The 15,422-nt window shown below is 40.5% G+C and overlaps 1 protein-coding gene across 2 annotated transcripts in view; it reads left to right on the top strand.

The window, feature by feature from the left end:
- The window catches only part of hdac4 (histone deacetylase 4), a 125,395-nt gene that overhangs the window by 99,608 nt on the left and 10,365 nt on the right, over window positions 1-15,422 (top strand). For both annotated transcript variants that reach the window (XM_088002372.1, XM_088002376.1), the window contains 7 exons: window positions 888-995; window positions 2,223-2,278; window positions 2,357-2,444; window positions 5,496-5,615; window positions 5,689-5,786; window positions 10,705-10,823; window positions 11,427-11,560. In XM_088002372.1, the coding sequence (XP_087858498.1) occupies window positions 888-995; window positions 2,223-2,278; window positions 2,357-2,444; window positions 5,496-5,615; window positions 5,689-5,786; window positions 10,705-10,823; window positions 11,427-11,560 (723 nt within the window). The remainder of the gene's footprint in view (window positions 1-887; window positions 996-2,222; window positions 2,279-2,356; window positions 2,445-5,495; window positions 5,616-5,688; window positions 5,787-10,704; window positions 10,824-11,426; window positions 11,561-15,422) is intronic.

Below are 15,422 nucleotides of genomic sequence, written 5' to 3'. Positions count from 1 at the left end.
GTTTTCAGTTGTTATGAGTTTGCGTCCTGAAGTGTTTGGGTATTTGTGTAAAATACCCTTATTATATATTTATGTGTTTCTACAAGCCTTGGATATACAAGTCGGACCCCCAGTATTCACGGGACCATAACCTCCTGTGAAACACTCCAGACGTCCTCTAAAAATGCTTATGATTTTGTATTTTAACAATTCAAACACCACATATAACTAAATATGCATCTCAGCACCATCACAGAAACTAACAGTCACAGTTGAACTTATCACCACTTTTGGGGGTTCAGCCAATCAGCACCAAGGAACATGAATAGTGATCCTGGCTTCTTTGTAAATAACAACCAATAACGTATCAAGTAACATCGAGAGCAAAGATTCATATTTCAGCTTTTCAAGTTACAATTTATTTTGAATATTGTAGATATGTTCTAGAAAAAAATGTAGGTAATTTTTTCCACAAACAATTTGGACTTATGTTTGACAGAAAAATATAAAATAAATCCACAAAAAGTAAACTGCATGAAACACGGTGGTTCCACTATATGCTACTCTCTTGATAGAGCAAGTGTGTATGTGTGTTTGCAGGTTACAGTTAGTTTATTATCCATGTGTTTGCTCTTACATTGCTAATCCAATTGAATGTAAACATTTCTGTCATTCAAATCTTATTTTCTGTTTAGCATTTTTACAGCTAACAGATTTAAAGTCTGACCTCTGCAGAAATATGGACAATAAATTAATGTCCTTTATATTTATACTGAAAATCAAATGATAAATACGGAAGTTTGAACTGGATAAAGTGTGGAACTTTGAAATGAAACCCCCGGTATTCTTTTTCTCCTGTTAAAATGTCCTTTAAACAACAAATATTTTTTGTATTTGTGTGTTTGCAGGTGGACAGCGACACAATCTGGAATGAGATCCATTCGTCTACGGCTGCTCGACTGGCCGTCGGCTCAGTGGTGGAGCTGGTTTTCAAAGTAGCAACAGGAGAGCTGAAGGTGTGTTTAGAGTCAACTTCAACCTGACTGCTTGCTGACGCTTGCTGTCACAATGGTTGGTTTTCAGAGCAGGGTTTAGTAGTCTCTGAATGTAAAGAAGAAGAAAATTGGGCATAAAGCAAAATTTGTTGAGATTTCTTAAAAATGAGAAACCAAATTAAATGTTATAAATTTGCATCATGCCCATGGGAACCTGGTCCCAGAATCTTTTCAGAAACAATGCTGCACCCCGTCACACCTTTGCTTCATCATTAGCACCTTCCAGACAGACATCCCCACCCTGCGATGCTGCACCCCCGTCCCAGCCAGCCTCCATGCGTCGGAGGGAGGGGCTGTTTGAACGCAGCGGGGAGACTCGCGCTCAGGCTCTGCAAACGCCAGCAGGCCCCACTAACAGGCCTCCTTTATTAGTCTTACACCAAGGCCACCTGCGGAGCAGCTGACGCACAGGGTGTTAACTTAGCACCAACACACCGCAGACTAATGACATTCCTTAGAGTGAGACAGTAGCACGCCATGCGGATACCCACACAGTTCTCTCCCTGGGACTGAGATCATTCAGACATCGCCTTGATCCGTGCTTCTGCTCGATACTTGATGATATCTGACTGAAATGAAAGGAAAAGTTGTGTTTTGCTTGAAAGGGAAACGGCTACATTTTTAAGTTCCCGGGTATGGACTTGGCAAACTGTCAAACTTGTGCACACACATTCCCACTTAAGTTTCCCTCAGAGGATCCTCCACTACCAAATTAACGACCAAGTTCCACCTGCACCAACAGCTTCTCAGAGAGCACACACACTCTCCAGCCTTCACACACGTCTTTTTCTGTCAATAGTCATTCTCCTGTCTTGACTTGGCAGTGGGAAGGAACCCCCTTCTGTCTCATCATTGCGCTTACTCTCACTTTCATGCAAATGGTAAAATGTCCTGAAACCAGCTGAGGCTCTTGTCACCTCAGTAATCATCCGGCTGGTTGCTAATGCGCAGCAGCTGACTCAACATCATTAGTCCAGCTTGCATCGCTCTGCATCAGCCCAGACGTCTATCTACTGTCCCCCGTAAGCAATGCAAGACTCCTAGATCCGTTGATGTGAGTGCTGCATCCAAAATCTGACCCAAATCAGCCTGTGTTGCATTATGTGTGTGTGCGCACACATTTCTCCTCTCTGATTCGAGGTCAGGATCAAACTCGTCACTTCCTGACCTCCTTGCTTTTGCTTTCAGAACGGTTTTGCTGTAGTTCGGCCACCCGGACACCACGCTGAGGAGAGCACACCTATGTGAGTAGTTTTCAGATTATATAAGAGTTTGATTTCAGATTTTAAATATGATAACACCGTTTTGTTTTTATTTTGTAGGGGCTTCTGTTACTTCAACTCTGTCGCCATTGCAGCCAAGCTCCTGCAGCAGAGGCTTAATGTCAGCAAAATCCTCATAGTTGACTGGGTGAGTCAAATTAAACTGGTCTCATTTTTGTTCCCCGTTTGATTTACAAAATCACACCAGTTTAAAAATACTCGGCAGCCGCCTACCTTCTTTTAGTCATGCATTTTGCAAAAAACGTTTCTGCCAAAAGTTGCTGAATTGATGACACTCCATGTGAAACTTAGGCATCCTATTGGCCAATAAGAATCAAAGGAGTGGAAGCAAACTGTCCAGGTTGTGTGTGTGTTCATAAGTGAAAGATTTATGTGGGGAAGACCAGGAAGGCAGGAGAAATGTCTGAGACCTCACAGATCAGCACCCCACCCAGGGATTTAAAAGATATCTGTGGTGAGCTTGATTTACTTGTAATTTTCCATTGTGGTAAATCATGACTTGTGATGAATTTCCGGCAACATTCAAATCAAATTGGTTGTCCTGTTAGTACAGGCAACAATTTTTCAACAGAATAATTGCACAAAAAATCCACCAGCAGTGAAGAAAGATGGCTAAAAATTATATATATTTTTTTCAAATAACTTCTCTTAGTTTTACTTGTCACATTTGTGAATTAATGAGGATTAAATGCTACACAATTTCTGACCTGATAAGATTCCTGCTTTATTACAATTGCTGCTTGTTAACCTCTTTAATTATCTGTCATGAACGTCCCTCATTCTTGGGTTGTAAATGTGTGAGAAGCTGGATCTTTGGGGAAAATAAGAGTATTAACCCATTTTATATGTTATAGTTAAATCTTCTTATTAAAAATACAATTTATCAGCAAATGGTCCAATGTTTTCACTTTGCTCCATCTCAAAAATGTCCCATTCTTGCAGGAAACCATGGAAAGGCACATTGTGAATTACTGGTAGTACTGTTGAAATATGTACTGTGGCTTTTTAAGCACTTAGATATAAAGAAATATCCACTTGATGAATGCCACCAAATAACATTTGGTGTTTAGTTCCAATGGGACAGCTTTAGTTACCGTTTCATTTCACGTCTCATGATTTGTAGGTACATTTTCCACCACTTTTTGTAAATTTATCTCAACACTACAGAAAAATAAATTGAACCTTCACTTCCTGTACGCTCTTCAGGTCAGATCCTCTCCTTCCAGTGATCTATGCGACAAAGGCCACCTCATGTCCAGGAGCCTTGCTCCCCGGCTGGTTGTGGTTACTCCCTAAAGCCCGTCGAAGGTCCCTTTCATTTCCTCCTTGTCCGTCACAGACGGAGCAGAGCGTCGTCGTCGAGCCACTCTCCTCCAGCTGAAACAACATTTTTTAGACTCTTGTGTTTCAAATCATTCTTAAATTCAACAGATGAGATCATTTAATTGATGCCATGTTGTTAGTGAGAGTAAGCAGCTATTAACGATGAGTGTTTTATTGAGTCTTTTAAGACCGTTTCAAAGCCACAGCTTAGTTGCAGTGTGACATTTACTCTCTCTGTATTCGGTTAGTTCAATGTGACGGAGCCATCACGGGGAAAGTTTGTGAAAACTTTATTTATTCGTTTAGGGTGCCGACACACCTACACCGGGAGTCTGTCAATGCTGGAAGACATTTCTCTGAAATCACCACAAACCATCCAGTGTGCACAAAAACCTCTAATTTACTCCCATTACATTTAAACTCTGAATTTTCCCTTCAAAACTGTCGGTAAAAGATTTATTTAAGCTGTCTGATCTCCAACATAATAAACTACAGATAAAAACAACAAAAAATTCAGCCTCTTATAATTTAAGAATGGTTTCTGGATGTTATGGTTTGTGTCAGAGTAACTAGTCATTTTAGACTTAGTGTTTTGTTTTTGTTTTGTTTCTGCCTGACTAATAAAGCGTGTTGTGCAATGTTATCCTGTAATAACTAATCCCGGAAAAGGGCGGGAACTACCATGGCAACCGTTAAATAGGTTCCTTGAGCCACACTTGAATTGAGCCCTGGTGAAGTTGTTTAAACAATCTCAACATAAATAGATTTTTTTTTTAAACTTTATTTTTATATAAAGTTAATTCACAGTTCAAGCCTTTATATAAACAAACGTTCTGGAGTTTATACAGTCTAACAAGTTTCCCAGGGTCTTTTGAATATAAATAAGCCCACATCCTTTCAGATCCACCGTACATGCATGATTTTATATGGTCATCCTGAGTCGACTGTTATTGTTATTAATCACTTAACGGTGGTTTATTATATAATTCACTCCAGTTATGTCGCTTTTTAAACATCATTCATTATGTTGCCTGGTCCCACTTAAATAAATTAATAAAAGCATTAAAGGTTGATTAGTGATGCATCGATCCACTCTTTTCACTTCCGATACCGATACAGATTTTTAAGGTTTCGTACCAGTTCATACCGATCCGATACAGGAAATCAGTGCTGAATTGACTAAAAATGTTTTTTTAAACACAGATATAATAGTACTAAATTACAAATTTATTTTAAACTTCACCAGTATAGCTCACTTAAATAAAGCAGTAGTTCCATAATCTTGGTCAAACATGCAAAAACAAGACAACTTTAATTTGTCCAGGCGGTGCCATTATGAATGTAACAGCCAGTATAAAATAAATAATAAAGAAACTGAAACTGATGAAAACAAATGGTTGACTACCTTGTTCAAACATGTCAAAGTAAACTGCAGCAAACCTTTCAAATGATTCGGAAAGTACAAATAGGAATTCTAAATATAATGTAAAATAGAAGATAAAACGTGATGTTGCTCAAAGCACAGAATTACACTGAATAGATCTTCGCTTATGGATCGAGCACCGATACTCAATGTAGAATTTTTTTACAATATCGAGACTGATACTGATGTCATTATCAGATTGGTGCATCTCTAGTTTGGGTATTTTAAAATATACATTATGAGATTATGATGCTATAGTCAAAGATTATGTTAACTGATGTATTTTGAGTTCTTTTTCACAGCTTAAATAAAGATGTCAGTCAGTATGCAGAATGCCATATCACTACAGTTATGTCATCTCATAATGATGCTTTTATTTTCAAAAATGTGTTTGCGATTGCTTTAGCCTGCATTCTTTTGTAATCATTTTAGGATGTTCACCATGGCAACGGGACCCAGCAGGCCTTCTACACAGACCCCAGTGTTCTGTACCTCTCTCTACATCGCTACGACGACGGGAACTTCTTCCCCGGCAGCGGCGCTCCAGATGAGGTCCGTCATAATCCTTCATCATCCAATGTTTTATTTATATTTCTGCACATTGAAACATGTTTATGCCTCACAGGTGGGCAGCGGTGCAGGTGTGGGCTTCAACGTGAACATGGCATTTACCGGGGGCCTCGAACCTCCCATGGGGGACGCAGAGTATCTGGCTGCCTTCAGGTAAATCGACATTACCATCAACTTTAGCTGACAGTTGCTTTGATCTTTTCTTTTTTGTTTTTTTTCTTCCTGGATCTATTTCTGAGAAAAACAAAGAAATGCCAGCTGTAGTGTTTTGTATTTTTGGCTCTGGCTTTAAAAAACTGGCCACCAGTTATAAATATATTATCTGCTGGGAGCCGTTGAGTAGGCAGGGGGCTTGTCGTCAAGCCAAACCTCATGGCTTCTATTTGGACTAAATATAAAACTTCTCCCACTCACCCTCAACACTTCCACACATGCCGACACACACCCACTCAGACACACACTGTACATGTCGCCTACCCGATTTTGATTCATGCATCTTGAACGCGGCGGGACTGGATCCCTTCCAGGGCTCTTTGAAGACGAGTCCGTGTTCTCAGCTGTGCGTCCATCTGGTCTGAAGCCGGAGCATCAAACTGACCGGCCTGACCGTCTTATCACAGCCGTCGGCACGCAACCTCCAGGAAGAACAGCTCAGCCTCCTAATGCACATCAGAGCTCTGCTTGCTCTCAGTCACCCGCTTGTGTTTTTACTCTTCCCTTTCAGCCCTTCTGTCTGCATGTCAACAGCTGACAAGCAATGTATCTGATCATTTATGTCGGTAACTTGGAACACAAAGCAAAAAAAGCCATTTCAGGTTATCACACTGCAAAAATACAAAATCAGATTCTTGCTCTAGTTTCTGGTACAAACATCTTAGTACATGTGAAATAAGACAAAACTAACTTACAAGTAAGTTTTCAGCAAGATAGATCAACTTGTTTTAAGTCAATAATTTCCTATTATTGATTTTTAAAAAACGTGCTTTTTAAGTTATAAGAAGATATTTTTCCTATATCATAAGTGACAAAATCAGCCAGTGGAACCTGATAAAAAATATATATATTTATCAATAGGTATTACGGTATTATAGACTTAAAACTTGAAAGTTAATTTTGTCTTATTGTAAGTGTACAGAGATATTTGCACTAGGAACTTTGTGATTTTGCAGTGCGTACATATGCTCAAACAAAATCAGGATCATTTAATAAAATTAGATATGCATTTCTACTAAAGGTTTGGGTTTAAAGTTTGTGTTACAGACGTGTGCTTGTATTATTGTTCACAGTGACTTCAAAAAGTATTCATATTCCTGGAACTTTTTTGCCTTTTTGCATTTTGTCATTTCGCAGCTACAAGCTTACAGTTTGTTGCGAAATAGCTCAAAACTGGAAATTGTTTCCAAAGAATCAGAAAAAAAGTCTTTCTACTTTACTTTGAGGAAAAGACTGAAGCTGCAGAGATGCTTTTCCTCAGCAGGAAAAATCTGTAAGGGAAGATGGATGGAGCTAAATACAGCAGAAAACTGGAAGAAACCCCGTAAAAGGCTGCAAAAAACTTTACCTTCCAGCAGGACATTGACCCTAAACATACATCCACAGATACAGTGAAATGGTTAAGATGAGATTATAGTTTCATGTTTCAATGGCCCAATCAAAGTACAGACCTAAATCCAGTTGAGAATCTTTGGCAAAACTTAAATACTGACGCTCCTCATCAAGTCCAACTGAGCTTGAAAGAAAAGTTGTAGTGAACAATGATTGAAAATAAAAGCACATAAAATTTAAAATCCCCACAGGAGAGCAGACCAAAGGGGGGTGGATATGTTTGTGATGCTCTGTACAACCACAAACAGAACACATGATATTTTCAGTCCCATTTTGTTAGAGCAGTGTGTCTTGGTTCTCCCGCCTCTCTCCTCCCCCCTCTTTCTGCCGGATGGGGGTGCATGCCCTGCAGCCGGCACCTTTCCATTCCTCCGCTGGCCTGCGCCACGTTGCATTTGCAGGGGATCAAGTGTGAGCCTCCAGAAAGCACAGAGAAAAAAAAAGATAAGAAAATTGGTCCTAATGAAAACCAGAAGCACCGTCTCTCTTTCTCTCTCTCCGTTTTTTTGCCCCCTTCCCCCCCAGTCCCTCTCTTTACCATGAACTTGGAGAGAAGAGAGAGAAGGAGAATTAAAGTTAATTCAGAACAGCTCTCTGCAGCAGCAGATGACAGGGCTTTGAAGTGTAAGCGTGCGTGTGTGTTTTTCACTCTCTTCATTCTTTCTCTTCTGATTTTTTTCTTCTTTTTTTTTATGAACGAAGAGGGAAAGCCTTCAACCTCTGCAATTTAACCTTTTATTTGCCGGTTTGATGCAAATGACTGCATCTACTTGACAGTTTATATTTCCTTCAGACAACATTTCAAAGGGTGGGGGAGTCTGAACGTATCTGATAAAAATAATATGAGACTGTAGCTTCAGTGATGTCATCGTTTTTATCTCCTTCTAAACCTAAATCCTACGGAACTAATTTTAGTTGTTTTTTTTCTGTCTCATCTAATTAACTAGTAAACATTATCTTTAAATTTCTAAGCACAAAAAACAAGCCACAGACAACTATTATTCACCTGTTGCTAGGTAAAGCAAACAACCCCAAACAATAGATGACGCCGCATATCTGACAAGTGACTCTAATCGCAGTAAAGTCGGATTGGACCCGAGCCGACAGCTCTGAATGTTCTAACCGCTTTTCTCAGGATGTCCCGTCGCTTAAGGCTCAGTCGTAAACTCTCCCCTCCCCTTCATTAACAAACCGTCGTTTTTTCATCTCTGCATACGTAGCCTCTGATTCACGCCCAATTAGTGCTCCTCAGAAACCGCTGGCTTCCTTCTTTGCCAGTCGTCTAATTGTTTACCCCGGCTTTTTATTTCTCTAAATGTCAGGATATTATTCTGGAGTCGGGGGAGGGGGGGGGGGGTCAGGGGATGACACCAGCAGTATTTCTCTTCAGAACCAGACCTGTTTCTGTCTGAGCTCAAGGCTGAACGAGGAGGAGGTGTGGAAGCCAATGGTGGTTTAGGTGTCCTTGGTAGTCAAGGTTTCCCTCAACTGCGTCTGTGGCTGACTGCCTTTATTAAGTGTGGGGTCCTTCATGGCTCAGATCCTAATAACCAAGGCTGTGGATTTAAATGGGATGATTATTTTGCACATCTACAGGACTTACATCAGTTTCGTCTGTGTTCTCTTTCCAGATAGTCTATCTCATTGAAATGTATTGATCATCTCTCTCTCTAAAATACTGCTACATGCTTGAAGGAGTAGAGTGACACTCGCTGCACATATTCCTGCTGTCTGTGACTCCCAAAAACCTTGCAATGCTACCTCCCGCCTCTCCTTCAGACAGCTGTGTGCGCGTTAGCTTTCTGTTGTGGTGGGGGATCGAGGGGGCGCGTAGAGCTCAGGGTTATAATTTGGTGGTGAGCAAGAGATGGAAAAGCCTGTGGTCTACGGAGTTCAGGGCGAGCTGCCTGCCCACAGCCAGCTAACCAGCACCATGTTCCTGAGGTCAGCAATGTGCTGGGGCCCTACAACAGAACCCTGTGGTACTCCATCAGTCACAGACCTCATCAAAATACGACTTGGCCAAATATCCCAGAAACCTAAAAAAAAAAAAAAAAAAACGTCAACAATCCCACAGTGATCTGGGGAGAGACACTTGTTTTGCCATCTGGAAAGCCTAGCTGTTTATGAGCCAAATAATACCTGCTAAATGCTAAAGCCACATGCTCCCAAAGGCAGGAAGTGATATAGGCTGGCAGGATGTGGGCCTTGCATAATCTTTTCTAATAATTTCTGGATATCCAATAAACAGGAGCTGGAAAAACAGTGAAAAATTCCTCCTGTTGAAGCTCTGCCCCATCCCACGCTGACACATTTCAACTTCGAGATCGTTTTTTTCCCAATTGGTGAGAAAATGTTAGACCCATTCTACCTACTCTAGATATCGGATATTGTAGAGAAGACTCTGAGGAAATGCTGGTATGTTCTCATTGGCTCAGACTTATGATTTTGTCTCCAGCCACTCACTTTAACTTTGGCACGTTCCAGTGTCCTACTGCAAGAAAGCAGCATGGGTGAGGTTATTTGTTGTTTGCCAATTGAATAGTCACTTTGCATGTATTCGCTCTTCCCTTGTGCCAGTTCTCTGTTTCAACCATCAGAGTACCAAATCGGAGCAAATCATAGTTTGCTCTAATAATCTTTCCAGAGATTAGAAGAAACTAAAAGAGGGTGTGGACGTTGTGAAAGGTTGAAGTTATCCAATTTATTGAATTCATTCCACTTGGACGCAGATTTAAAACAAAAGCTGTCTAAAAACACTCAAAAATGGAGATTAGATTAACCTTCTTTTTGCAAAACTTTCCTGTGCACATAATGCATCCCCTCTTCTTCCAAACAGGATCAGCATACAAACCTCCCTGGACTTTCCAGCCACAATTTGCAGTGAATCATTGCACATTTGCCCCGCTGTTGATCTCATTTACGTCTGAACACGGGGAACCCATGCTAACCAGTTGTTTAGTGAATTAAATTTATATACAAACAGCCGTCAATCACCCCACCCATGCAGTGTTAGATGCATCATACATAATTAGCACGCATATAATTACATCTGTCCTCCTGTTGCTGCTTTTGACTTGACCGTGGGGTTTATTCCTGCCACCAAATTTCCAGAATCTCCACTTCAAACAGGACGTGTGGTAATTATTCCTGTCACATTACTGTACGTCCAAACAGACTCTGCGAATGTTTGGTCTGCGGAACCTGTAAATAAAAGAAATGCGTGTCTGCCGAGAGGAGCAAAGGTTTCTGAGTCTTACCAGAAATGTTTTCGCTGTGATGTTCACTGTGGACTTCACCGCAGTTAATACTGAGCTTTCATGGATCCCTGAATTTGTTTTCATATAAAGCTAAAAGCTAAATTTCCATGGGAAGTGAAGCAGAACATTGCAAATTTAGAACTTGCCATTTACTCCAAGCCATCAGATTTTCTTTACAAAACTGTTGTTTGGTTTTGTCTCTGCAGAACGGTGGTGATGCCCATCGCCAACGAGTTCGCTCCAGATGTGGTTCTGGTGTCCTCTGGCTTCGATGCCGTCGACGGACATGCCCCGCCGCTGGGAGGATACAAACTGACAGCCAAATGTAACTATTGATCACAATAATGACTGGTTACTTTACTAAACTCTATTTTTTGTCAACTTAAATCTTAAAACTCTTCTTTGACTACCTTTTTGCGAGGAAACACTTTCTATTTGTAGCTGAATTTCTTTGGTACTCCAACAGATGTTGCCGTGCCAAGAAAAAGCTTTCCTGTGTTCACACTGGATATCCTAAGTAAGAGCAGGGTTCCTGCCTGTCAAAGGGAATAGGATGGGTGGTTTACAGAGGATTGCAGAAAGAGGAGATGAGGTAGAATTTGGGTAGAATAAAGTGTGTTTGAATAGATTTATTCATCTGCTCTCCTACTTCTGAGAGGAACATCAAAGGCTTTGACCACGACTAAATGCAAAGCCGTGTTTATTAAAATTAAACCTGGCTCATATTAGGGCTAGTTCTTGGCCTCCAGTAATTCCACAGGGCTCTCTTTTTCTCCGCTCTTCTTCCACCGTCTCATTCAGTCCTTCCTTCATCCATTTTTTTTTTTTGTCTTTTTGCTTTTATCAGAATCCCAAAAGGAAGTTGGAAGCTCAGCAGCGATTCATTTTTTCCCTTCTCTGTCTTTGCTGTGATTTCCTTTGTCTTCAGGCTTCAGCTACCTGACCAGGCAGCTGATGGGCCTGGCCGGCGGTCGCTTGGTGCTTGCCCTGGAAGGGGGTCACGACCTCACGGCCATATGCGATGCCTCTGAAGCCTGCATTTCTGCTCTGCTTGGCAATGAGGTAAGTCTTGCTCACCTGCTTTTGGTAACTGCTGACATTTTCTCCCAGATTATTGTGAAATGATCAAATATTAAGTTTCAAGGTGTCTCGTAGAATTATTCGTACCACTGTTTTCATGTTACAACCAACAACTTTAATGTGTTGATGTTGTAGACTAACACAAACTGGTGCATGAGTATAAAGTGGCAGGAATAGATAGGTTTCTTTTTTTAAATAACAATCTAAAAAGTGTGGCATGCATTTGCATTCAGTCGTCCAGACACAGCTAGACTCTGAATATTTTGCACATTCTTTGTGAAATTCAGATCAGATGGAGGCAGTTTAAGTACATTTAGTTTTAAGTTTTGTCTCAGATTATCAATTGAATTTTCATCTGGACTTTGACCAGGAGTTCTGGCTTTTGTGTTCTGATGGAAGGTGAACCTTGACCCCAGTCTTTTGCAATCTGACCGGGATTTTTCCAGAATTGCCCTTTATTTAGTGCAATCTTCACATCATAGAAACATCCCAAAGCACGATGCTGCCTTCGTCATTGTGTTTAACCATGAAGTTTATTCAGGCTGCCATATACAGTGTGCAGTCTTGGTTTCATCTGACCGGAGCTCCTTCTTTAAAGTTTGCTCTGTTCATTGAACAGCTTCATTTATACTAAAAATACTTTACACAAATTGGAGAGCTAGGTATTATTTTCCTTCTGTAGTCATAGAGTATGTTGTGTTGGTCCATCAAATAAAATACCAAATGACGCATAGCTATTAAAGTTTGTGAAATGAAAAAAATAAAATGCCTCAGGAGTTATAAATACCGCTGCAAGGCATTTGTCACAAACAGCTGGTGAAAGACCACATTGTTTTAAATAAATTAAATGCATGAAACAGAACAAACATAAAAAAAATAAGCTTTCTGCCTAAAACCACATGAAAAAAGATCAATATTAGGTTCTTCTGCTGTATAGATATTAAAACAAAAACTGAGAAGAGCCAGAAAAATCTTCCCATTACTGCATCTACCTCTTTAAGTTAACCGCATCTCTTCCTGGTGTCATGATTGTCTGTCTACACCACCTCTGAAGCAGGACAACAGCGTACGCACGCTGCACACAAGCACGTCACGGGGCGAGGATTTCCAGGCAGAAAGAGTAATTGAGGGAGTGTGTGGGCTGATCTGTGGCGCTCAACAAACACTGGTGCTTTGTGACACAGAGCAGAACAGTTTCTCTTCTAAGATCACTTATTTGGAGCCGCATTTAAAATACGTAGCCGTCTATTTATCTTCAAAATGTAGCTTCAAGAAGGAATGTTGATCTACAGAAGTGTATGTTGACAATTTACAGTAATTTATCTTTACTGAACTGTATTTGCACTGGCAGTTTGTACAGAGGCAATAATCAGAATAACCTCGAATATACGTGCAGAAAATGGCCGCTCTGATGCTGCTGGACGAGCTGCGTATTCATGCTGTCATGCTCCTAAAACTGTTTATTTTTTGTTTTGTGTAGATTGTGATTTATAAAAAAACCATAAGCATGTACAGTTCTTCTAACCCTCACATGACCCAATATCAGTGCTTATGATGACCATGTCACATCACATCATAAAGCCCAGATGTGTTTTTGTGTTTTCCAGCCTTCATTTTAAACCAAACTTTGTTCATATTGATTAAAAAATTCAATTGTACAAGACCTATCAAAATATTATCAGCTTGAAATCAAATCCAATCACACTTAAAGTCATATCTGTGCATCTTAGGACAACTTGTTTCCTTCCTGCAGATTATTTGAGCTGAGGTTTTTGGCATTGATGGGAAAAAAAATAACGTTGTCCCATGCTGATCTTGGAGTTCAAGCAAAACAAACAGAACAATAAGGGGATCGAGATTTGTAAATCGTAAAAACTGGAACATTTGGATCGTCAAGTTACACTGGAGTTACTTTGCTTGAATTGTTTTATTATATGAAAATACTCCTTTGTGTCAAACCTGTTAAAGAATACAGAACTTAATGGAGCTGTACACATCACTCACTCGGGGTTTTATTGAGTGAATGATTCAGATCTTCATAAACGAGAACGTAGCTGCTCACCTAAACGTGACGTATCTCCAGTTACAGCCATAATTGAAAAGTTTAACACAACAAACTGTTAATAGGCTATGATTGGAAAACCCTTCTTTTCACCTACCATAACAAATGTAAACGTGCAAGACTTTGCGAAACCCAGGAGACTTCAGATGGAACTGCTTGCATCAGATGAGACCAAGACTGCTTTTACACTAGAATGGTTTGCTTAGTTCACTTGAACTGGACCAGAGTTTTTCCTTGCACAGTCACTCATTTGGTCAAGTGTAAAAGCTCACAAAGTTGGTGCAGACCTAACAAGTGAACTCTGGTCTGCTTGAAAACATGTCTTAGTTCACTTGTACGTAACCCCTCCCTTAAAGAGGGAGTGCAAGACTATCGAGCATCTATATTATCTATAGCAGTGATATCCAAAGTCAGTAGTCAAGAATCTATACCCTACATGTCAAACAGGGTCTTTCCTTAAACATATGATTGTTCATTATCACACTCCTGTATGTCTAAGTGACATGTTCAGGAGATAATTCAGTCATTTGAACCAGTTGTGCAGAAGCAGCTGCATCTGAAACCTTTGGGAAAGCAGCCCTGAGGACTGGAGTTGGACACACTGATGTAGTCAACTCCACTTTGTGTATGCTTATAAAAAGTTATGGGAGAAGATTTAGAGTTGCCCTGCAGACCAAAGGGGAGTTTGCATTAATAAAATGTTCAAAGCAGGACTGCAACTCCAGTCCTCAAGTGCCACTGTCCGGGAACTTCTGCATGCATCCCTGCTCCAATACACCTGATTCAAATAAATGGTTAATGACCAGACTGTTGCAAAACGTGCTGATATGTCAAGGAGGTAATTCATGTTGAATATGTTGAACATGAACTCCTTGTTTTAAAGATTTCTTTCCACCAATGATCAATTGTCTCAAAAGATTCCCAAGATTTCTTTGCACATCTTCACCAGGGGTTAGGGTTAGTCAGACCTATTGTAACATGGCTTCAGCTCACAACAACACTATGACATCTGGAAAGGTTTCAGAAACTCGAGGACATCTCAGAGGGCTGGTTTCTTTTTGCTGTCATAGTTCTCTTCCCTGAACATCCAGTTTGAGAGACTGGTTTCTTGTTTCTTACCATACCGCCCTACAGCCAGATAATGAAATGTGCCAGAGGCTTTGCTTCTAATGTTTCAGCAGCCTGCAGGACACCTCTACCTGCAGGAGTTTGAAGGAGGTCTCTGGGTGGTGGCCATATTGAGCTGAGAATTTGAGAATGGGCAGGAGGCAACAGGGGGCGTCCAGTCCCCCTTCCCTGCAGGGCAGCGCTCGCCCACATCTGAAAACGCTTACCCTCACACCTCTTCCAGCAGGGTCAGTCTGGGTCCAGGGATCAGACAGTTAAAGGAAACCGAGCAATCATTTGAAGCTGAGAAGGAGGAAACTATTGTAATTCAGCAGCTCTGTAAACTGTTGTACCTGTGGAAGAATGAAATGGATTGAATTCAGAATGAATCCAATGTAGGCTATCATTACTCAAAATGTGCATGTGTTGAGATTAATTTCTAGATTAATTTAATTTGAATAGGTTGTGATTCAATCTTCTCCAGAGAGTTCGTCTGGAGAATGTTATAGGAATTCGTTGATAAGTAAATACCACAGCATTTTAGTGCTGCATTCTAACGTTTTCCCGACTTGTCCAGCTGGGAACAATGACGTCAGCTGATTGAACAAAAGCAGATCTTTTTGTTGTTTGGATCTTTGATTGCTAAGGGCGACAGTAAAAAAAAACAAAAAAAAA

The sequence above is a fragment of the Poecilia mexicana genome, unplaced genomic scaffold, assembly GCF_051168715.1.
Source record: "Poecilia mexicana isolate PSO_F unplaced genomic scaffold, ASM5116871v1 scaffold_2, whole genome shotgun sequence".
Classification (NCBI taxonomy): Eukaryota; Metazoa; Chordata; class Actinopteri; order Cyprinodontiformes; family Poeciliidae; genus Poecilia; species Poecilia mexicana.
This window is presented reverse-complemented; position numbering and strand designations above follow the sequence as displayed.